Here is a 26,020-nt window from a genome sequence, read left to right as displayed (position 1 = left end):
AGCCCAGCGGGTCAAGGCTGCAGTGGCCGGGAGCGGCCACTGCACTACAGTCTGGGTGACAGAGTGAGACTCCAACTCAAAAAAGAAAAAAAGAAAGAAAGAAAAAAAAAAAGAAAACAGGTGATTAACAATGTCACACACACAAAGACAACACACATTATTAATAGTAAATATTAAACAAAATACTTATCTTATTTAAGCAATGAAAACAATCTCACAAATGTCACCAAAGAAAGATTTTCTTAAGTATAATTGCTTAACTGTCATATTCAATTATAACTAGTTGTAGGAAATTTTCCTTTATGTTAGCTAAGTATGGAATATATGTTTTCTTGACTTCTACTTTCAAAAGGATATTACTTCAGGTTGTAATTTCACATCACATTTGCTGTTTAATTGCTCCACATGAGAACTATTCCTGCAAAAAGAGCATTGGCTTCTAAAGAGATGGTTTCACTGTTTATAAATGTGTTCTGTCTTTTCCTCTGAGGAATGTAATTCAAAATGACAGTATAGCAAAAAGGTCTTCACACAGAGACATGTAAAATTTCAGGGTGAATAACTTTCCATACATTTAAAATGTGAAAACCTCTTTTAACTCATGATTCAAAAAATTTTTCACCTATTATAATTTCAGACAATTGTCCAAATATTTATGTAATATAAGCGGAAAATAATTTGATCACAGTAATCTCCTTGATAATGTCTTCTGACCTCCGATTTCTCTGTTTATGAGTGGTAACAATTCAACATGAGCCATGATTTCTTTTTTTTTTAAAGATGTGTTTTAAGGTTTTTGAGTGGCAAGTAAAATAATATAATAACTTTGTATTTAAATATGACATAAAGCTAGAAGGACTTGAACTTCAAAGTTAAAAAAAACTGTCATTTAACGTTGTTGATCTTGGATAAATTATTTATTCTCTATAAGCCTCAGTTTTCTTAAGGCTAAAATGTGGAAAATATTTATCTCACAGCATTGTGTGAAAAGGAAATAAGATAGGAGTGATCAATTTCCTGACCCAGTGTGTAAATGCTTTAAGAGTCCCAATGCCCTTCTCCTTCACCTTTTTTTCCAAATGGGCGTCATCTACTTACCTTTAGATCTATGGATTCAATTGAATAGATACCAAATAAGCCCACATCTTATTCAGATCCTCTTTATCTGACAGTGATTTTCTTGTTTCAATAGCACACCCTCTTGGTTCCCTAAAATACCACAGTTTCTCTCCCATTGAGTCATGTCATGCCACTGTGCTCCAGCCTCTTTCTCCGGGTCCCTGCCCAAACTTCTAAGAATCAGCCTTCTCTCATACCTATAAGGATTGTATTTTTCCACTTGTAGTTTAGTAGCCCTCTGAAAATCCTCACCATCATCCATATAAATAAAGATATTAACATCACTTAGAAATATACTATTTGCTGTTTCCCACACTTTAAACTGAACATATTTTGTCTTAACAAAACCCGAAACTGGACTCAAGTTCACAACACCACTTGTTTGTATATAAGCAAAATAATCTCTCAGTCTATCCTCACCTAGCCATAGTTTGTCACACTTAAGTTGTTCAAAATGGAGTGCTTTTAGAATTGCAAACACATTCTGTAATAATACCAAATGCATGACTTGTTTCACCTATTATATATTTATTTATATTTTTTCTGTTTCCCTAAATAGCGAAGAAAAGTAAAAGTATTGCTCTAACACTCTTTGTTACTAATCATAACATAAACCATTTGCCATATATTCATTTGTAAACGTAGAATTATTTATTTTTTATTAATTATTTTAATTGCAAAACAGCAATTGTGTATCTTTATCATGTACAACATGCTTTGAAACTTCTATGCTTAGTGGAATGGGTCAATTGAGCTATCCAGCTATGCATTAAAGTAAAATAATTTCTAATTGCATCTTGTATAACATTTAATCACTAGACTTTCTGATCACTAAGTAAAAACATTTCCCTTCAGAATGTATAAGTAGATGACTTTAAGAAAAATGTGATAAAGTAGTAAAATATGGAAAAAATATAAGCAAAGGAGTACAATATTCATTTAGTTAAATATCCTAAGTTTTATATATTTTAATAGATGAACTCATAAACTCTCCTGGAATGAGAAAATGAAGATCATTTTGTTTTGTGTTTTAAACTGTTTTTGCAAATGAGTACCTAGAGATTTAATCAAGATTCTTATAAAACCGGGAATAGAAACATGCAGCCTCTGTATTCTAAGTCCTAGCAATACTGAAATAATTCTTGAAAATGCATCAGGAATGAAAAAGTTACCGATTGGTGTTAAATGTAATGTTGCAGAAGAAAACTAGGTGCAACACAAGTGGGAAGAACTCATTATCAATAGGAAACAGAGTTGTGGAGAAGATACAGGTGTGAATCATTCTATTATCATAAAAACTATAGCAATTTTCACCCATTACAAAACTGAAATGAAATAACTAGTCAGAACTAAAATAATATAAATAACATCAACATTATCAGATATACAAAAATATTTGAAAATTGTTTAACACATGTAATTGCAGCATAGAAGACACAGAATTCTAGTGCGTTATATCATATAAACATATATGATAGCATATTATTTATAAATACGAGGTCTTAAATTACAAATTACATCAGATTTTGCAGGTATGTAATATTATTAATTTAATAAGCTATTAAGGTAAGATCACAACTTATTGTGACTATCTTACTTTAATAAAAATTGGTAGTATAAGATCTGTTCCTCATCTATTATTATCTTCTATTAAAGTAACATTGGGCATGATTCATTAAAAATTTAAATTCTGAAGACATGTAATTTTTAATCAATTAGTTTCTTCTTCCTAAAGACCAAAAGTTTCTGGAAAATTATTTTAATTTCCATAGTATTCCATAATATAATAGGTAATTTTTAGAAGTTGCACTCATAGACTTAGGAAATATAACATACTTTTGGGGAATCGAGGTGGATTGTCATTGACATCTGTGAGAGTGATGTTGACTATTGTTGTTCCAGCTAATCCTCCTAGTTGTCCTCCCATATCCTTGGCTTGGATGAGTACTTGGTATTGTTCTTTGACCTCTCTGTCCATGTTTGGCAAAGCTGTTCTAATAACACCTAAAAGAGAAAAAAAATAATAATGTAATGTAAATATCACAAGGATTGTGCTCTCATAAATAAAATAATTTGCAACAATAGCAACATGATTTTATCTGGATGCACTAGCAAAGACATGCCAGCTAAAATTCTGTCTTTTTAAAACGTTAAGCACTCAAAATATCCAATTATTCAGATATAATTTAATATATAATGGCAGCCACATCATAAAATGTCATACAGCAGTGAGGAATATGGTTAAATATCAACATATCAGCTTAAAAAATGATTATTCTTCATTGTCAATGAACTTGTACATAATTTACACTCATGAATATATTATTTAAAAATTGCTAAAGACTAGAAATAAAAATATACATACTAAAAATTTTAAGTGGTTAAAGTGAATATGTAATTTTCAATGATTACTATTTTCTTCTTCACTTATATATTATCTAAGGAAAATATACTACCTTATTTGTTAAAGGCATAAAAAAAATCGTTTGTGCATATTTTATTTTGTCTTTCAGAATTTCTCTTAGTTATACTAGTAATAGATTTTTCATCAAGATTCTCCAGCACCAGGACAATACCTTCCATTGGGAATGAACACAGTAGGTATGTGCTGACCAATTAACTAAATGAATGACTGGCTGAATAAATAAATGAACTTATAAACAATTAAAGTTATATTCAAAATTTTTACAATATATATGCATATTTACATTGTCTTCTCTTTCTGTTCTTGTGCCCAAGCATAGAACTACTTGTATTTACATTTATTCATAGTAGAATATCTAAAACCTTCTTTATTCTTATCAAATAAAATCATGAATAAATTTTATTTCAAATTTCAATCTATAGTCAATGGTTTAAGGGAGAGATTGGCAGTATTTGTCTTAAACCGACATGGCTTTGACAGTGCTTTTTTCTTAAATAAAATGGCATATATGAATAACAAAGATAATATCAGCCATCAACACAAACAGATAGAATCCAAATCAGAAACCCAATATACATCCCTATATTTCATTTGTATTTTCTGCTATCAACTTACCAAATGCTGTTTCACTGCAATTCAGACTTAATTACAATATGGGATTTCTTCTGACCCTTAGCAGGAAATTGTTGCAAAATATACAACCTCCATTTTTGCCACTGCTGCTTTATTCATGAATTGGTACTGACACATTTTTTATTCAATCTATTTATCCTCTCTTCAGCTCAGGTTCCTGATACTTCATTTCCATGTCTCTTAACTGAGGTTCTTTGTTTCTACATCTCAGTATGCCATTGCCTACAGACCTTAAGTTACATGACTTCTACCTAACTGACCATGCTTATATTTTCTAAATAAATACTCAGGGTTGATTCATATACATGATGTCATGTCCTGTTGATAATCCAGATCTATCTTAACCCATATTCATTCTCAATATATAAGTGATATATTTTTCTTTATTCATTTCCAATATAAAAATTTTCAATATGAAATTTAGTCGCACATGAGAGAGTTGTGGAGTTATTTATTTCTGTTTATTTGCTGACCACTGAACAAAACTATCTTCTTGGGTCAAATTAAAACTCTCAAATGAAATTTTTTAAAAAGAGAGATTAAATAACATTAGACTTATTTAAGATCTTACGCATATGTATTTTTTTCTGGTGATTCATGAAAAGTGACAAGAGCCTCTCCAGTACCCTCACTGCCCTGCCCTCCTAATCTATCCCGTGTCAGATAGGTAACTTGTCTGCTGCTTCCTGTCTCCCTCTTAAGGCAATGCTGCTCGACTAGAAGGCAGAATGTAGAATTTAGAGAGAGGAAATTCAGAAAGAAGAAGCAATGTATACCTTGTTTGAAAGATAACTTTCTAGTGATGACCAAGATTCATTGCAATAGAATTTATTTCTAAATATAAGTCTGAAATAAATTTATTTTTTTGGAAAAAAGATAGATATATTGTATCTTAGTATGATTGGAGTATCATGTACCTAAATAATTTTTCATCATAATCAAGACAAAGTAAAAGCAAATTGAGAAAAATATTCAGTCAGATATTACTTCTGCTAACATCAGTGAACACATGTTGTTGAGAAAGATATAAATTTAAAATAATTGTAAATGGATGGAAGGCTGCCAGAACATATTTTCCCTCTGTAATTATCCTCATGTTGTCTGCAAACCCCTCAATCGTGATAGGTGGCAGCTGAGTTTGTAGAAGTAAGCTAAATATTCCAAAGATGACATTTTGAAATGAAAATAATGCAATACTATATGGAAATAATTTTTTTACTTTGTCAAGTTCTCACTCTGTAACTCAGGCTGGAGTGCAGTGGGACAATGACAGTTTACTTCAGCCTCAGTCTTCTGGGCTCAGGTGATTTTTCTACTTCAGCCTCCTGAGTAGTGGGACTACAGGCATGTGCCACCATCCCAGCTAGTTTTATTTATTTATTTTATTTTTATTTTTCCTTTTTTTTTTTTGGAGAGAAGTTCTCACTATGTTGCCCAGGTTGGTCTTGCACTCCTAGGTCATGTAATCTTCCTGCCTTGGTCTCTAAAAGTACTGGAATTAGAGGCATAAGCCACCACGCCTGACCAAACAAAAAAGTATTAAAATATTACATGTGATAATCCAAGATATGATTTTACATGAGTTATTTCTTAAAATAAGGGATAAATTGCAGGACTGAGACACAGGAAAACAGATTCGGTTAGCACCTGGATCAAAATATGTGTTAGTCAGTTGTTGTCTGGACTGAGGGTATAGTGGTGAACATTTTTCATTTGCCATTCCAGATCTACTTTGTAAACCTTTCTAGACTTTTGCTATCTTTGGCTTCTCATTGGTGAGTATAAGAATGAGCTTGGATTTTCATTCCCAGGTTTCTCCCACATTCCATTCTGTCTCCTGCCAGGGTCCCTCACAAGACATTGCATTAGTCTCCAGACACCCCCATTCTTTCAGTTTTAATGTGGTAACCACACCCTCTTGTTAGTTCTTTTCCAGGCACTGCCCTATCCTTTATAGTTTTCCTAGAGTTTGCTTACACCTCAGTGAACAGTCCTTTTATTTAACTAACCTCAAGTTGCCCCATGAGTACTATCTGTTTCCATCTGGTATGATCATTGATACAGTCTCGGTACTAGTTTCTTTCACAGAGTCTGCATTAATGGGTGTGTGTTCATGGAAGTGGGGAGCTGATCAAAAAGAAGCTCATAAATAATTAAACTCATTTTAGAGGGTGGTGAGTGTTATGATAGAAATAAAATCAGGTACATTTGAAGTGGTGTCAGAAAAGTTCTCTCTGAAGAGAGGCTTGAAAGCTGAACTCTCAGAGCAGTGGGTGAGGCAGACCTGGAAACAACAGAGGGAGGAGCCCTCCAGGGACAAGAAGCCACTACTTCAAAGCTTGCAGGATGAGCCCTCTGTGGGTGATGTGGATACAGCCCAGCCAATGAGGGAAGGACATGTGAAATGAGACAGAGGGGCAGAGTGGAGGTAAGGCTGTGGTTTTCAAAGATAAATAAATCCTCTGGGAAAACATCTTGAAAATTATAGGATCACTATTGGCTGTCACAGATATAAGGTATTCTGCTGACATCTATTTTGTGACAATCAGGAATGCAAGTACAATTCAGAGGACAGTTCTACATAATCCCAAACTCTTTCAGATGTCTTGCTGTAACTTGAAATGGGTTAACTATTATTATTGTTATCTGAGACTACTTAAAGAGCGAAAGAGTGAGAGGGAGAGAGAGAGAGAGAGAGAGAGAGAGAGAGAGAGAGAGAGAGAGAGAAGAGAGAAAAAGAGAGAGGAAAGGAAAGATTCAATAGATAGAGATGGGGAAGAGAGAGAGAGATAGACTGTTTCTTTTCTTTCATGTTCAGCAATGTAGCAACTGCATAAATCGTAAGGAGACTGACTTATCTAAGGTGTGGCTATAGTGATCATTTCAGGAGAGATAAATTGATTCCTACTCTAGGACCCATCAAACCATTTCACATGAATAAATATGTTTAAAGCTGGTATTGATTCAAATAAGTGACAAGTTGGAAGGGGATCATTTTAATAATGCAATTCACAGAATTATTGTTACCTTATCCCTATAAACAGAATGAATAAGAATTGAGAGACTCCAACAAGTAATGCCTTCTCCCCAGTCATCACCCCCTAACAGTCAGTTTTTGAAAGGGGACCATTTCAAGTTCACACCTCGGAGTGCTTAATCTCTACTTATTCCAACCACGTCAGATGAAGTAAACCCTATGCTTCTCTTCCCATGCCTACTCTCTCTGTTCCTTGTGAATGCTTGCCCAGATGGTGAATATCTTCCTATTTTTCACTTTACTCACTTTTTTCTTTCTGTGAAGCCATTTCTAACTCACTGCACAGCTCTAGGAAGAAATAATAATATCCTACATACGATTCAATCACAGTGGGTAGAATGTTTTGTTGCACTTGCTTTTTTGCCTGTATTTCTTCAACAGACTAAAATCTACTAGAACACAGAAAGAAGACCTGTTGTATTTTTGTTGTTGTTTGTTTGCTTGCTTTTATTCATGGAATTTTGTCGATATCTGTACCAGAGTCAACCTGTTTTCCTGTTTCCCCTTTCTTAACACAGCTATATGTTACTCTTTCACCTATATGCACCCTAATTATTATTTTTAGTTCATGTGATATTTATTATTTGGACTTTTTTCTTCCTTTTTATTCTACTGCCTAGGAATATGAAAATAAAACAAAAACAAACGTTTAAGGAAGAACATATTCTTTATCCTCATCTGCTGCCCATGCACTGAAGAACCCATTTCCATTGATTTACTCCCCCACCCCATAGTTATTTTATTTCGCAAGAGAGAGTTTTAGCAAAAAAAAGTCCCATTTACAACTCATTCCTTTCTTATTTTGGAGCTAATTGCCTAGGGAGGCAATTCCAGACTGTATTTCAATAATTGTGAATAGTATGGAAGAAGAAAATATTTTTTTGCAGTTAGCCTCATATATGATGTAAGTCATTTGTTTCTCTCCAAATCCTAGAGATTTAGAACAGCACTATATCCCCTTAGGGGCTTGAACAACGGATGAATGGCTTTATCCTCCATCACCAAGGATTATACTTGAAGGAGATGCAGGCCATTAGTCTGTTCTCAATACAGCCGCCATGATGATGACATCACAAAATAAGCCAAGTCACAGAGCTCCTCTGCTCTAAAATCCTCAGAGTTGTAATCACGAGGGCTGTTATATGTGGGAGAAGAAAGCAGAAGGGGCAAAGTCAGAAAAAGATTTGAAGCTGTTACACTGCTGCTTCCTTAGCAGAGGAAGGAAGGGGACCAGAAGCCATGAAGTACAGGTACCCTCTTAAAGATGGAAAGCATTTAGAAAGGAAGCACAACCAGCCACACATCTTGATTATAGCCCTGCAAACCCCAAATTGGACTTCCAACCTCCAGAATTGTAAGATGATAAGTTTGTCTTGTCTTGAGTCATTAGGTTTGTGGTAATTTTTATAGAGGAATAGAAAACGAATTTATCATAGAATTTTAGAGAGAATGACCAATATATGCCTACAAAGATGACTGAGAAAAAAGATATGAAGTCAAGGAACTGTTTATGAATACACCTCAGGAAGAGCATTTCTGGCAGAGGAAAGAGAGTGTGCAAAGCTGTAGTGAAAGGAAGGAATCATAGGAGAGAAGGTCAGAAAGTCCAGTGAGAGGGTTGAGTTTATGGAAGGGCTTTACTTTGAGGAATGTGTTCAGTCTTTGAGGATTATTGACCAAAATATTCATGATGTTATTTTGAATAAGATGGAGTTGTCAGTATGGCCTTATGTGTATTATAGCTCTTCCATCACAAAAACATTTTTGATTAAAGGTTATCTTTAGACCTGAAAGAGATCTCTTATTAGAACATTAAGTATTGGCCAAGTAATGAGTAACTTTTTAAAATAAGGTCTTAGAGGAAGGATTAGAAAAGATATTTTAATGTACAAGTCTGTTAGGGATATCTAATAGATCATATGTTAAAATATAATGACAAAAGACTGAAAGCTTAACGTTAGCAAAGACAAAATAAACTTTTTTTTTCTATTTCACAGCTCAGTTATACTAAAGTTATGAGACCTGATTTTGTATCAGTTTATATGAAAAGTTACTGTTTCATTTTTATTGTAGTCTTTAATAGGCCTAAAAAGTAAAACAGTTTAAAAAGCTAAAGCATTTTTAAAAAATATTAATGAAAATGTGTCACCGCATGGATAAGGTATATGATTTTTCAAAATATTTGTTGCTGGTAATATATTTGGAGGACAAGAGTCATAAGGTTCTCTTCAGTAAGAAAGGGAATTTTGGTACCATATGGTCCAACTTCCCAACTAAAACATGCCTTAACTGGTCTTCAGGACTTAAGAGTCACTTTCCCTCAGAAGTTCTTTCCTAAGGAAATTTTCATTCTTTTAACCAGTTTATACCTGGGTTCCCACAGTCTAACTACATATCATAGACTTGTGCCCTACAAAACTTGATTGTAGTATTCTAAAGACCTGATGAGCTCCCCTTAATAGATGGATCTACTTGATTCATCTCAGTATCCCGTATAAAAGCACCTGTCAGGTCATAGGTTATATGTGCATATAATAAATGTGCACATATATGTGTATATAATATAGGTGCATTTAAATAAATGTGCATCAAATGAATTAATAATCAAGTCCAGCACCATAAACCCATTACCCATCCTCCAACTCATTCAGTAATGTGGATCTCACAGTCTCATGAAGTACTCCTCTTATTAGTGGACAAGTGTCATAATTATATATCTATGAAGCCAAAATAATTTCCTTCTTTAACTCATACCATCCGTTAATAGCCCATTTCCTCTCAAGCAGCACAGAATGCAGCTGGTTCCTCTTCTACATGACAACTCTGCAACTTCCTAAAGGCATGTGGCATATCCCTCTGGAGTATTTTCCTTTCAAGGCCAAACTGCTCTGTTCTTTTAACTGATGTGTGCATCCCATGATTTCTACAATAAGGTGGTGGAACTCGGACAGAATCCTTCTGAAGTGTCACAGTGCAGAATACAAGACCATCCTGGTCTGCAGTGCATTTCTGGTAGAGGGATTTTACTACACGTATGTAAAATATTACAAAATACATAATAAAATGTGTTGGTTTATCTTAATAATTATTTCCTGACAAAATTTTTCTTCCTTATATTTACTAGATTCTAGTAATTTCATTGCCCTTGCTATGAAATGTCATAATTAATCCTGGTCTTAGTGGTTTTTGACCATTCATTCTGGCAAAAGTATTAAAGGAGTGACTTCTCTGGGTAGGCAGGACTCTTATTTTGTCCTTGAAGGAAAAATATATTACATATTTATGTCATCAGCACTGACTGAGGTGTCCGAGTTGTACAATATTTCATTCTGAATTTCAAGAACATTTTTTTTACATCCATGTGACTCACCAATTCCTCTTCTGTTGATATACCCAAAGAAAATTATATCACCACCTCATAAAGAGATCTGCACTCCCATGTTACTTGCAGCATAATTCACAATAGCTAAGATATGGAAACAACCAAAGTGTCCATCATGGATAAGTAGATAAGGAAATGATGGTATCCAATACAATGAAATATTATTCAGCCTTAAAAAAGAAAGAGATTCTACCATTTGCCACAACATGGATTGTAGGACTTGGGAGACATTGTTTTAAGTGAAATAAGCCATATAACAAAATAAAAATATTGAAATTATTATATAATCTCATATGTGGAATCTAAAAAATTTTTTTTGTTTGTTTTTGAGTTGGAGTCTCATTCGGTCGCCCAGACTGGAGTGCAGTGGCCGCTCCCAGCCACCACAGCCTCGACCTGCTGGGCTCCGGCAGTCCTTCTGCCTCAGCCTTCCAAGTAGCCGGAATTACAGGCATGCACTACCATGCCCGGCTGATTCTTTGATTTATTGTAGAGATGAGGTCTCACTTCCCAGGCGGGTCTCGAACCCGTGGGCTCAGGCAATCCACTCACCTCAGCGTCCCAAAGATGTGGGATTACAGGCTGAGCCACCGAGCCCGGCTTAAAAAAATATTTTAAAAGATCAAATATCTACAGTTAGAGAATAAAACTGGTTACTATTGTTGAGTCAGAATAGCATGGAGGGAATAGGGAGATGTAGGTCAAAGGATACAAAATAGAAAATATGTAGAAGGAACAGGCTGAAAGATCTATGAACACCATTAGGACTATAGTTAATAATAGTATATTGTATTCAGAATTTTTGCTAAATGAGTAGAATATAGCTGCCTTTGCCTCAGGGGAGAAAAATGGGTAACTAAGTAACATGAATGGATACATTAATTTGTACCACTATAGTAAACATATATGTGTTTGTGTATAGATAATAAATATATATGTAATGTGTATGTGTCTATGTGTCTCATAACATCATGTTATTTACCTTAAATATACACAACAAAATGTATTTTTAAAAAGAATTTTCCAGGTATAAAACACTATATCTATAGTATTATAAAATATCAGTTCAAATATAAAATATAGCCTATGTTTTAATATTAGACTTAAAAAAACCCATACATATTTTGAAGACATAGAAGATAAATATCAGGATATAGGAGGAAGTTTCATTAGGACTTGAACATGAAGATTATTATCTCTGAATGAAAGGTGATAGTCAGACTTGAGAGCAAAATTATTGAGAAAGTTTTAGTCATGTGGACAAGAGATATCAGATTTCCCTGAATGGAATTTAGGACGTGATCACACAGCATGAAATATCAAAACAGTGAATCATTAAAAAAAAAAAAAAGTAAGTCAGGCAGCTCCATTCTCACTTAACTGTGTTTATATGAATTCTATAAATGCATGTGGCAATAAGTAAAATAAACATTTATCAAAAATCACGTTGTTCACAATGCACATAATTTTATAAATATTGAGAACAATATCTTTATGACTGCACAACAATGTAAATGTATTTTATGCTGCTGAATTGTACATTAAAACGATGAAAACAACATATTTTATATTGTGTATATTTATCACAATAGAAAAATTAAAGCATATGGATTAACATGAAAATATTGAGGTAACATCATATTATAGTTTAATATAATATAAATATAAAATTCACATAAAAATATTATAAAGCTCAGATCATGTAGAAAAATACAACATATCATCACCACATGATACACAATATAGCAATACTTAGTAGCCTAACTCAGACTAGTTATCTCAAGTCTTTTAAGACAAATTTAAATGCATTAAAATAATTTTAAACATAAATGAGGACATATTAGTCAATCATTCATACTAACATTTGTTTTGTTAAATGAAATAACTACTGTTAGAGCTATAGATATGTTTAGCATCTTAATTTCATGTATTGAATAAAATATTATAATATTCTTGCACGTGTTTAATGTTGTATAGATTATCAATATTTTAAATGTTTTATAAATAAAAACTGTAATAATTAAATAATGAATGATAAAATATGTTAATACATTTTAATGTTTTACAAACATTAAGTATAACAATTATAATTGTTTAATGTTTATAGATTTATCTACATTGTTGAGTTTCTTAAATATTTCTTAATAACAACTTAAGGCATATATTTAAATGTATCTGCATGTTAACTGAGAGAAGATTATTTCATAGCTAAGCCAAATAATTGTTAAATAAGTCAAATTCTAAGACAATTATTATTTCTTACTGTATCGCATAAAATATATCAATTTATGTTGTTGAGAAATAAACTTGCATTCTGCAAGTTTATTTCTCAACAACATAAATTGATATATTTTATGCGATACAGGAATGCTAGGAATGCCTGTCAAACAATACTATCAATACAGAAATCTTTTATTTTAATTTTCTTATTTCAAATGAATAATGAATAGATGTATTTATCTCTTCATGAATATTTAAGCATTAGGCCTTTTGATGAGACTATGCCTTTAAGAATTGTTTTAAAATCTTTTTTACCCTCAAATGTGGGAAATTTTAGGTAATATTAGTTTTTCATGCATTTTATTTCATAGCAACAAAAGGAATCATAAAGGGAAACTATATGGCTGGAACAAATGAAGACTATTTCTGAGAAATTGCAATTATCCTTGATTTTTGATGTACTCTTATCTACCACAAGGTGATAAATTTGACAAAAAGTCTTCTTAATGGTTTCTGTGCATGAAGAACTAGTTTTCATTCTATTAATGAAGGCCTCACCATCCACTCTTTTCCTGTCTAGTGGTCTGAGGCATTGTTAGTATCAAGACTTCTGTCTCCAGTGAAAATCAATGCTTCAAAAATCTATTATACAGTTTATGTCAGAACTGTTTTGCTGTTGGTTCTAAATAATAAACATTATGTAAAAAATATAAATATATAAATGCCATATTATGTATATACACACTGTATTGCAAAATAACACTTTTTGAAAGCATTCAGATTTATCTAAAGTTGATATTGGCCAAGTAATGTCAAGAGGAGATCATGTGTATTAACTAGCAACTTTTTTTTCTGATACTAATTTGCCTGTAGCAGTTATATTCTTAACCTATCTTTTATGTTTAAATTCACATTTCTATATTTCTATAAATTTATGTTGCCTTTTGTAGTTAGATATTGGTTTAATCTATAGTTATTTTTCCAATATCAATTTTTTTTGTTGTTTTTTTTGAGTTGAGTCTCACCACTCTGTCACCCAGGCTGGGGTGCATTGGCATGCTCACGACCAACCCAGCATCCATCAGTTGGGCACAGGCAATCCTTCTGCGTCAACCTACCAAGTAACCGAAACGAGAGGTGTGCACTACCACGCCTGGCTAATTTTTATTCTTTATTTTTTATTGTAGAGAGGATGTCTCACAATGTTGCCGGGGCTGATCTCGAACCCACAGGCTCAGGCAATCCACTCGCCTTGGCCTTCCAAAGTGCTGGAACTACAGGGTTTGGTGCTGAGCAACCGAACCCTGCCAATATTAAATTCTTTTTTTTTTTTTGAGTTGGAGTCTCACTCTGTCGCCCAGACTGGAGTGCAATGGCCGCTCCCGGCCACCGCAGCCTTGAACTGCTGGGCACCGGTGATCCTTCCGCCTCAGCCTTCCAAGTAGCAGGAATTACAGGCATGCACTACCACGCCTGGCTGATCTTTTTATTTACTGTAGAGATGAGGTCTCACTGCCCAGGCGGGTCTAGAACCCGCGGGCTCAGGCAATTCACTCACCTCAGCCTCCCAGAGGCACGGGATTACAGGCTGAGCCACCAAGCCCGGCTCCAATATTAAATTCTTAATTTTTTCCTCTGTCACTCATATTCTGAGTATATGAACTCCCATACTCTATGGAGTTCATCATTGCAATTCATAAGTGTACTCTAATATTGACCTTCTTTACTAATCTCTATATACACTCGTTTCTCTTCCTTTCATATGCTCTATCTCTGAAAAGTATCTCTCCAAAGCTGAAGAGTTCTAAGGGGCATTTATTACCCATACTTCCATTTCTGATCAGATTATCCAGTATAGTAAATTTATAAAAAGATATGTAATTGTAAGTGTGAGGACCCCATAAAAACCGGAATTATCTTTCGGAGGTTGGACCTCTTGCAGCACAGACTTCCTCTGTTAGGTAATTGTTCTAGGAACCCATTGGTATCAGTGTGCCTGCTAGCATTGTTGTGAGAGGCTGTATTAGGTTTCAGTGAATTTTTTTTTTTTTAAGATTCTTTCAATGTGTTTGTGTTTGTCCATTTGATGGTGGGTAACTTATAAGCACACTTGCCCACACTGCACTGAGTGTTCACCAGTTTTTGACCAAAAACGGCAGGACCCCTTTGCTCTAACCCTCCCTATTCACCCTATCTCACTCTGAGTGTTTTTTTCAATTCCCTGGGTGAAAAAAGTCCTCAAAGGAAAACGTTTTGCTGATGTGGAAGAGGTGAAACAAAAAAACAGCAAAAACAGTAGAAGTTATCAAAATGGATGAGTTAAAAAACTCAGCCATTTTTTGAGCAGTGGAAAAAACATGTTAATAGGTGTATTGCATCAAACCAAGAGTACTTTGAAGTTGACTGAAGTTTAAACATGTAAGAATAAATACACCATTTTTTAATAAATAATTTGTTTTCTGGGAGGGACCCTCATATGAGAATATTAACCCAAAGTGACCCATCTGATAAAAGTTTATATAAGCCGGGCTCGGTGGCTCAGCCTGTAATCCCACGCCTTTGGGAGGCTGAGGTGAGTGGATTGCCTGAGCCCGCGGGTTCGAGACCCGCCTGGGCAGTGAGACCTCATCTCTATAATAGATCAAAAAAATCAGCCGGGCGTGGTAGCACAAGCCTGTAATTCCAGCTACTCGGAAGGCTGAGGCGGAAGGATTGCCGGAGCCCAGCAGGCGAGGCTGTGGTGACCGGGAGCGGCCACTGCATTCTAGTCTGGGCGACAGAGTGAGACTCCAACTCAAAAAAAAAAAAAAAAGTTTATATTTTATTTTATTTTATTTTAAAGTTGTGGAATATAAGTGAGGATTACTATAGAAATAAATTGCATGCATGTAAAGTTTGGCCTTCTAGTTGGTCCTCTCTGTCCTGATAGTAGACCCAGTACCCAGTTTGTTGCCATGTGCCCCCCTTCATTCCGCCCTCCCTCCCTGCCTTTCTCCCAGTAGTGTCCAGCATCTGATCCCTCCCTTGTTCTTGTGTGGCCCTATGATCAGACCCCACTTATGAGTGAGAATATGTGATATTCGGTTCTTTGATTCTGTGACAGTTCACTTCATATGATGCTCTCCAGTTATATCCATCGTGTTGCAAAAGCCATGCTCTTCTTTATGACTGCATAATATTAACTGTGTGTATGTACCACATTTTCTTTATCCAGTACATTTTCAAACAGTTGGTTCTGTGTTTTTGCTGTTGTGAATAGTGGTGTAGTAAACATGCATGTGCAGATGTCTTTTTGGTGTAGTGATTTATGGTCTTCTAGGCAAATTCCCAGAAGAGGGATTGCTGGATCTTATGGAAGCTCAATTTTTAATTCTTTTAGAAATTGTCACACTGCTTTTCCTAAAGGTTTAACCAATTTATATTCCCACCAACAGTGTAGGAGCATTCCCTTGATAAAAGCAAATCTTATTATATTATTTTCAACAATTATTCTTTCCATTGTCCAAACCTTCTTAATTATTCTGGAACAGTGTACCTTCATAAACTTCATCGAACATTGGAGTCTCACTCTTGTAGCCCAGGCTAAAGTGTAGTGGGACATTCACCACCACTGCAGTCTTGACCTGCTGGGCTCAACTGATCCTTCTCTCTCAGCCTTGCAGGTAGTTGGAACCACAGGCACATATCACCATGCCCGGCTAAATTGTTTGGTTTATTTTAGAGACAAGATCTCACCATGTTGCCCAGGCTGGTCTCAAATCTCTGGGTAGAAGCCAATCCTCTGGCCTTTGCCTCCTAAAGTGCTGGGATTACAAGCGTGAGCCACTGCACCTGACCTAAGGAATAGTCATGTCCTTAATACACTATTTTTTGGGGGAAGGGTTTACATAAGTAAGTGACTCTCTGCCTTAATCCTTTACCTTTTTGATGATGACCTCTGACCCCTATTAGCTTGATGAGGAGTATAAGAAATAAAAAGAGAGTGTCAGGCTCAGTAGACAGAAAATTTTTGCAGATTCTGCAATTCCACTTTGATTGAGAAACATCAGGTGACTTTATGTTTCTAGGGAAACTTCATACATAATTAATTATTTTTTTTTTTTTTGAGTTGGAGTCTCACTCTGTCGCCCAGACGAGTGCAGTGGCCGCTCCCGGCCAACCGCAGCCTCGACCTGCTAGGCTCCAGTGATCCTTCCGCCTCAGCCTTCCAAGTAGCTGGAATTACAGGCGCACACTACCACGCCCGGCTAATTTTTTGATTTATTGTAGAGATGAGGTTTCGCCAAGTTGCCCAGGTAGGTCTCGAACCCGTGGGCTCAGGCAATCCACTCACCTCAGTTTCCCAAGGCACGGGATCACAGGCTGAGCCACTGAGCCCGGCTCATAATTAATTTTTAATTAACCTATATCTCATTGATATACCATATTTTCACACATACCTCTTAGGATAAATTTTAGAATGCATAGCCCATTTGAATGTAAAGCATCTGAAACTATACCTTTCAAATAGATGCTGATCTTTAAAAGATAAATTTACAAATTAATAAAGTATTTTATTAGATGAATATGTTAACAGTTTTTCATTGTTTTAAGCTCACGTAACAAGTAATATTAATTTCAATATGCAATATATTATAATGTACTCTATACAAGCTGATAAAATACCTGTTGTTGTGAAGTTTCTGCTTTAACTGTGACAAAGAAGGCCTACTCTGATCACTAGTCACAGTGGCTGAAACTTCTTAACAAAGTATTCATAAATAGATGATCTAGAAACAGGGAGACCTCATTTTATTTAAAAGGGAAGACCAAATCTTCCCTGTGCATATTTTCTTGCACTTTCTATGCCATTCATATTATATTTGACTTTGAAACTATATATATATTTTTAAATTTAAAACTGAGACTGGCTTCAAAGACATAGGCTTATTGAATCAATGATCTTGGAATTTTAAGTTTGTTAAATCTCTCTTTTCTCCCACTACAAGCATAAGTCTGCATAAATCTAAACTAGTTGCCCCTAACCCTTTTGCAGATAGCACTAGAAACTCCAGGATCGTACTGTGTTTTGAGGTGGTCAACACTGATTATAATTGAACTCCGTCAAGAAACCTGAAATAAAAAGCCATTTTAGCCAGAAATAAAAGTAGACTTTTGAAAATTTAAAATAAGACAAACAGAGACTCCCTAACTAACAAATTTCAACTTTATAAATATATATAGAAGGATTATATTGACACAAAGTTCCATTAAGGGAAACTAGTTCTGCAGCAGCAAGGTAAGATCCTATCTTCTTTGCTTAGTGTGTGATGTACTGAATCTTTATTGCTGTATTAGAACATGCAACTCCCCATGCCAAAATTTAATTAAAGTTTAAATATTTGAAGGGTGGTGATAACATTGTCTCTAATGAAAAATTTACCTGTCTTGGGATCAATAGAGAAATAAGGTTGCCCCTGAAGAATGCTGTAAACGACTCTGGCACTGTTTCCATAGGTCGGGTCATCTGCATCTGTGGCCTTGACCTGGAGCACATAAGCACCTGGAAAATAAAAGAATATGACTCGAATGTTTTTGTTTTACAGGGTTCAAGGTCAGGTCTTTTCTCTGCTGGATTCCATTTTCCTGTTGAATTTGGTATGTCATAGGGATACCATAAGTACATGATATCACTGAGGATAATTTAACCATTATAAACAAAATATCAAGCAGTGATATAGCTCATAGTACAAATAACACATATTTTAAATATCTACTTTTAAATCTGTAGCTTGAACATTGAACTGAAAGTCATCATGGAAGTTTTATTGAATCACACACCAAAGAAAACGTGGATATCCCTTACATTAGCTCATTAGTTTACTATTGATGCTTTAATTTTATGATTAGTATATCAAGAGAGAAGTTAAAAGACTCAGAGTTCTCTGATTTTTAGAGGTTGTTAAGTAATTTGCAGTAACAATTTAAAAATCAACAACTACCTGCTAGCATTAGGAAGGCTTTAATTAGAAAAATGAATATTTGAGGAACTATAAATAATTATAAATATCACTACAGGAGCAACTCTTTGCCTCAAGATTGAATTAAAGGTCAGTGAAATAGGAAGATACTACAGAAAAACCAAATTATCTGTAGCTTTTCTACTTCTTTTTGGCACTTGGCATATTTTTTATGTACTAAAAGAAGTGGAAAGGAGCTTTTTTCCCCCTATATTTTTCTTACTGAATCATAAGCACATTTAGTTCAGTCTCTAAGAACTGTTTAAGTGGATATCTCTTACTAATGGCCTGTCCAATGTTCTTGTTCTGAGTTCAGAGCAAAGTAAAATCAAAAGTATTGTACCAAATAAAAGCAGATATGTGACTGATGGTTAGAAGGAAATCTCTACTGATTATATGGGAGAAATCCAAAGTTATACAGTGAGCAAAACTCTAACATCTCTTGGAACCCTTTAAAGTAAATGCTGTGTTTGGGGGAAGCAGGATTGTCCTTTTCCATTCACTCACTCATTCTGCCTTTAAAGAGTTCACATTTGGAACAAACCAAGTCTTCACAGTTTACAGAAAAAACTAAGAGAACTAATCATCCCCCACTTATACTTTTCTTAATAAAATGTTAGGATTGTGAAAAAAATAAGAAATGATAACTTTCTGTAGACACTCAATAGCAAATGTTTTCAGTTTGAGATGCTTTGGTGGCCTTTTGCAAGAGCAGAAACTTCTAGAAGGAAAGGAGATAGATATTGCTAAGGAGACAAGAGTGATGACTGATATTCATCATTATCATCTATTTAGCACTATAATTATCATAATTGGACATATGTTTCTTTTTCTATGAAGCATTGATACCTGTATTAAATATTCATCAAAACTAGCTTTCCTTATTTTTATAGAAATAAGCCATTTATCAAGAGTAACTTTCCAGCAGCAGTTTTTCCCCCGGAGTTTTCATCTGAATGGTTGCTATCCTGTCACAATACATGTGTTATACAGGCAAAGTCTACAAATTTTGAATGTGGACACAATTATAGATATAAATATTGCAGTTGAAAAACTGTGAATTGTTCTACTCATTTGATATATTTGAAAACAGTATTGCCTTTAGTAACAGATAGAAAATAAACAAATATTTAAGAATTATTGAGTAACAAATTTAATAAACTCTTACCAAACCCACTGCCTATAGTGGGATCTTATTCCCTACAGTGGTTCCAGAATACAAAGATGAATACATATTGTCTTCCTGTTTACAGTTTTGGTTTTAATGTTAATATGAACTTTCACTAAGAATGCTGGATAAATATTTTCTTACAAAAATCGTATTGAATTATTTAATTTTTGTAAGCTTCAATATTTAAAAGTGTGAACTGAAAAATATTTCCTTAATGCATAAAAGAAGCAGATATTTGTCACATAATTCCACTTTGTGCCACTCAAAAGGATCACTGGATAGCAAATAATTCCACTTGTAGCACATTTCTTCAGTTTTATCCATAATACTGGATATTGTTACACTCAATAGTACAGATCAATCCTGCTTTGGGAAAAGAGCAGATTCCAATGTAAGTTCCCCAAGAGTTCTTAACACTTTCATTTAAAGGGGTTTACAAGAATGCAATTAAATGCCCTTACATCAACTTGTTTTGTTGGCTTCTCCTTGACTTTCACCAAACCAATGCAAAATGAAGAGATTCCATTCTCTCTTCATTAAGTCTCAGTTAATTGCCTACAGCATGTAAATCTCCAAGGACTATCTTTCTCAGTGCTTGGAAAGCACACCAGCTGTTCCTGACACTATTAAACACTAAATACCCAGGAGGAAAGAGCAGTAGGTTGTGGTTGGGGCATGTTTAATGTGCAACAAGAAAATAATACAGTCAATGACATGCACAGAAACTGAATTATCTTGTATGTAGCAGTCAGCCTGAAATGTATTCTCTTACTATTCAAATCCAAGGATGACAATATAACTACCCTCAATGGTGAAGTATAAAGAGAACGCAGCTCATGGAGAAAACACTACTTTACACGTGGTTAGAGATAAAGTGACGAATGAGCAATGGAGAGTATTGTCACTGCATGTTCCCATGTAACACTACTCTGATCAGTAGCGAAGTAATTAGTGTATCTTTAGTAGCAAAGTTACACTAAAAGTTATGTTACAGTAATAACTAAATTCTAAAACTTAAACATTCTCTCAAAAGAATAAATATTTATAAAACTATGGTAAGGCAGAGAACAGATAAATTGATCATTGGTAATTGTAGAAACATGATGAAGAAAAAGAAGGCATCAGGAAAAACACATTAGGTATAAACCGTGACTAAATAAATGATCACTAGCCCTAAATGATATGAGTTAGAGTTCATATGAGATCAAATTTGGATATTGTGTCAGTCAATTCAGACTGCAAGAAAAAAATACCACAGTTTGGGCGGCTTAAATAACAGAAGTCTACGTTTTCTTAGTGCTGAAGGCAAGAAGTCCAAGATCAAAAATAGGAAAATTTGTTTTCTGGTGAGATCTATTTTCCTGTGGTCTCGCTGCGTCTTCACATAGCCTTCCTTCTGCTCTCAAGTTAGAGAGAAAGTTCTCTAGTGTCTTCCATTTTTATTAAGACACAAGTTCTATTTGATAAGGACTCACCTTTACCACTTCATTTAAACTTAATTATCACCCTAAAGTTTCCAGCTCCAAATACAGTTACACTGGTAGAGAGTTTCAATATATGATTTTGAGAAAGACAATTTAGTTCACAACAGGCATCATTTTTAGCATACAGATATGTATATGTTAAAATATATGTGGAAATTAACTATTTTTTAAAGTATTTTTTCCATCTTGTAAACTGGCAGTCACAATATGATGTGATTTATGATCAGAGTATTTTGCAACTAGACATTCATATCATCATAAAATTCTGATAAATAGACTTGTTAAAGAGGGATACACTACATAGATAGACTGACTTAAATTAGAGTCAATATTATTTTGTACAAATTATGTTGAAAGCACTAATAAAAATCTTGGTGCTTGACTTTTTAAATCTAATTTTGAGCATTAATACATATAATATTGCATATGGTCAGGCAATAGACACACACACACACACACACACATACACGCATACACAGAGTGGTTTAACAATTTCTAATGACTTCTCTCAAAGGAATGTGCATCAATTCATCCATGCAATAAGTTATTCATTTTGCAAGTATTTACTGACTTCCTATGAAGTGCCAGGTACACTGTTCAAGGTGTGAAGGAAACATAATAAGCAAAACTAAGAGGCCAAAACTTCAAGAATAATATCCTATCTAAAGGGAAATAGAAGGAGGGGGAGGGGGAAAAACCGCACAAATGAAGAAAAACCAAAAGAAGAATATAGGTCTCACACAGATCCCTGGGAAATCAGACACTGAGAAAACAGATTCTGGAACACAAACAATGAAGAGACCCCAGAATGACTGGTTACATGCAACAAACCCAGACATCAAGACATTAATGGAGAGAATTTTAAAAAATTGAGGAGAGACAAGAGGAAAATAGGAAGGAGCTGATGTCAGAAATGACAGCAGTAAAGAATACTGTAATGGAAATGAATAACAGACTTATAAGCACGGAAAGCAGAATCAGCCAAGCAGAAGAAAGAATCTCAGAGCTCGCAGACCAAAACACAGAACTAACCTAAACTGTCAAAAGCATAGAAAAGAAGCTCAAAAAGACAGAACAAAACCTGCAAGAGATGAATGATCATTTCAAGAGACCAAACCTAAGAGTAATTGGGCTTCCTGAGGCAGAGAGAGAAACAGAAGCCACACTAGAACAAACATTTCATGAAATCATTCAAGAAAACTTCCCTCATCTCATTAAGGATGAAAAAATTCAAACACAAGAGTTTCAGAGAACCCCTGCAAGACAACAAATGAGAAGACCAACTCCCAGACACACAATAATTCGCCCAAACAAAGTAACTATAAAAGGAAAATTCCCAAAGGAGCAAGAGAAAAAGGCCAGATTACCTACCAGGGAAAACCAATTAGAATAGCAGCAGATTTATCCACAGAAACCCTTCAGGCCAGGAGAGCCTGGAGCCCTATCTTCAAAGTTCTAAAAAGAGAAACAATTTCAACCAAGAATAACCTATCTAGCCAAACTAAGCTTCATTAGTGAGGGAGAATTGAAATCTTTTCCAGATATCCAATCCCTAAGAACCTATGCTGCCACCAGACCACCTCTATAAGAAACACTTAAGAAAGTACTGAACACAGAAGAAAAAGAAAAAAGAACAACAGCATTCTTCACAAGAGTACAGGCAAAAGATTAAAAACACACATGAACCAACTCCAAAACCCAAAGAAAGACAACAAACAAACAGGAACAACTCTGTAAGAACCTTATGACAGAGATCAACTCTTGCATTTCAATTATTAGCCTAAATGTGAATGGACTAAATGCACCACTGAAAAGACACAGAATGGCAAAATATATAAAATATCATCAGGCACCAATCTATTGCCTTCAAGAGACTCACTTCACTAGAAAGGACACCCACAGACTCAAATTAAGAGGATGGGAAACAAACTTTCAGGTGAACAGAATACAAAAGAAAGGAGGAGTAGTGATCTTAATATCAGACAAAATACCCTTCAAGCTATTAAAAATCAAAAAAGATACAGAAGGCCACAACATAATGATAAAAGATTCAATCCATCAACAAGAAATATCTATCCTAAACATATATGCACCCAACATAGGTGCACTACCTTTCATAAAGCAACTTTTTGGAAAACTAAAGAAAGATATTGCCTCTAACCACTATCATAACTGGGGACGTTAATATCCCACTCACAACCCTAGAAAGATCATCAGGACAAAAAATCAGCAAGGAGATCCGGAACCTCAATGTGACTTTGGACCAAATGGACTTAATTGATACGTACAGAACACTCCGCCCAAAAAGACCACAGAATACACTTTCTATTCTTCACCACATGGAACATATTCGGAGATCGACCACATACTCAGCCATAAATCAAGCATAAGCAAATTTAAAAGGACCGAAATTCTACCATGCACCTTCTCGGACCACATGGAATAAAAATAAACATTGACACCAACAAAGTCCCCCCAAAACCCACAAAGACATGAACACTAAACAGCATGATGCTAAACAACTCCTGGGTCAATGATGAAATCAAAACAGAGATCAAAAGATACCTGGAAACAAATGAAAATGAAGAAACATCTTACCAAAATCTCTGGGATACCCTGAAAGCTGTAGTAAGAGGGGAATTTATATCCCTACAAACACACATGAAGAAAATGGAAGGAACAGAAATTCACAACCTAACAAGCCACCTAAAGAAGCTAGAAAAGCAAGAACACAAAAACCCTAATTTCAGCAGAAGAATCCAGATCACCAAAATAAAAGCCCAAATCCAGGACATAGAAGACAAAAAGATAATACAAAAAAATCAATGAAACAAAAAGGTGGTTCTTCGAAAGGATAAACAAGATCGATGGTCCCCTAGCTAGACTGACCAAGAAAAAGTGAGAAAAAAACCAAATAAGCACAATCAGAAACACAAAAGATGAAGTCACATCTGACCCTGAAGAAATACAAAAGATCATTAGAGACTACTACATACATTTGTATGGAAACAAACTTGAAAAACTTAGGGAAATGGAGGACTTTCTGACATCACACAACCTACCTAGGTTGGAACAGGAAGAAATTGAGACCCTAAATAGACTAATAACAATCAAGGAAATTGACTACATAATAAGAAAACTTCCTATAAAAAAAGCCCTGGTCCAGATGGGTTTCCAGCAGAATTCTACATGACATTTAAGGAGGAGCGATACCAATCCTACTGAAGGTATTCCAGGCGATTGAAAAAGATGGAACTCTCCCCAAATCATTTTACGAAGCCAACATCACATTGATACCCAAGCCAGGTAAAGATCCAACAAAGAAAGAGAACTACAGGCCAATATCTTTGATGAACACAGATGCTAAAATTCTCAAAAAGATCCTAGGAAACCGGATTCAGCAATACATCACAAAAATCATCCACCATGACCAAGTAGGCTTCATTCCTGGGATGCAAGGTTGGTTCAACATTCATAAAACCATAAATGTAATTAAATACATCAACAGATGTCAAAACAAAAACCACATGATCATATCATTAGATGCAGAAAAAGCTTTTGATAAAATCCAGCACTCCTTCTTGATAAAAACCCTCGAACAGCTAGGCATACGGGGAACATACCTCAAAATAGTAAGAGCCATCTACGAGAAACCCACAGCCAGCATACTCCTAAATGGACAAAAATTGGAACCAATTCCCCTGAAAACTGGAACTAGACAAGGATGCCCACTCTCACCCCTCCTGTTCAATGTAGTATTGGAAGTCCTGGCTAGAGCAATCAGAGAAGAGGAGGCAATCAGAGGTATCCATATAGGAAAAGAGGAAGTCAAGTTATCTCTCTTTGCAGATGATATGATTGTGTACCTTGAAAACCCAAGAGAAGCTGTCAGAAGCCTCCTTACATTGATAAAGGTCTTTGGCAAAGTCTCAGGATACAAAATAAATGTACAAAAGACAATTGCATTTCTCTACACCAATAAGAAACAAATAGAAACCCAAATAAAAAACACAATTCCATTCGCAATAGCCACAAAAAAAATGAAATACCTTGGCATCTTCCTAACCAGAGACGTGAAAGACCTTTACAATAAAAATTACAAAACACTGCTCAAAGAAATCAAAGATGACATGAATAAGTGGAAAAATATCCCATGCTCATGGATTGGAAAAATCAACATTGTGAAGGTGTACATGTTACCTAAAGCAATCTACAAATTCAATGCAATACCCATTAAATTACCAACAACATTCTTCTCAGACCTAGAAAAAATAACACAGGAATTCATATGGAAACACAAACGTCCAAGAATAGCCAGAACAATCCACAGCAAAAAAAAAACAAAGCAGGTGGTACCACATTACCAGACTTCAAACTTTACTATAAAGCTACAATCATCAAAACAGCTTGATATTGGTACAGGAACAGGCATATAGATCAATGGAATAGAATTGAGATTCCAGAAGCAAAACCTCATTTTCTCAACCAACTCATCCTCGACAAAGTGCCCACCACCTACCACTCGGGAGAGGAGAACCTATTCAGTAAAT

General features: G+C 34.9%; 1 protein-coding gene across 1 annotated transcript in view; it reads right to left on the bottom strand.

Annotated features, from left to right (window-relative positions):
* Positions 1-26,020, bottom strand: part of CDH12 (cadherin 12) — a 149,850-nt gene that overhangs the window by 102,428 nt on the left and 21,402 nt on the right. Inside the window, exons 2-3 of the mRNA XM_008058681.1 lie at positions 18,239-18,358; positions 2,956-3,123 (exon numbers count right to left, since the gene is read on the bottom strand). Of these exons, the coding sequence (XP_008056872.1) occupies positions 2,956-3,123; positions 18,239-18,358 (288 nt within the window). The remainder of the gene's footprint in view (positions 1-2,955; positions 3,124-18,238; positions 18,359-26,020) is intronic.

The sequence above is a fragment of the Carlito syrichta genome, unplaced genomic scaffold (genome assembly GCF_000164805.1).
Source record: "Carlito syrichta isolate Samal-C Ts95f unplaced genomic scaffold, Tarsius_syrichta-2.0.1 Scaffold303579, whole genome shotgun sequence".
NCBI lineage: Eukaryota > Metazoa > Chordata > Mammalia > Primates > Tarsiidae > Carlito > Carlito syrichta.
Note: the sequence above shows the minus strand (reverse complement) of the source record. Positions and strands in the feature narration are given on the sequence as shown.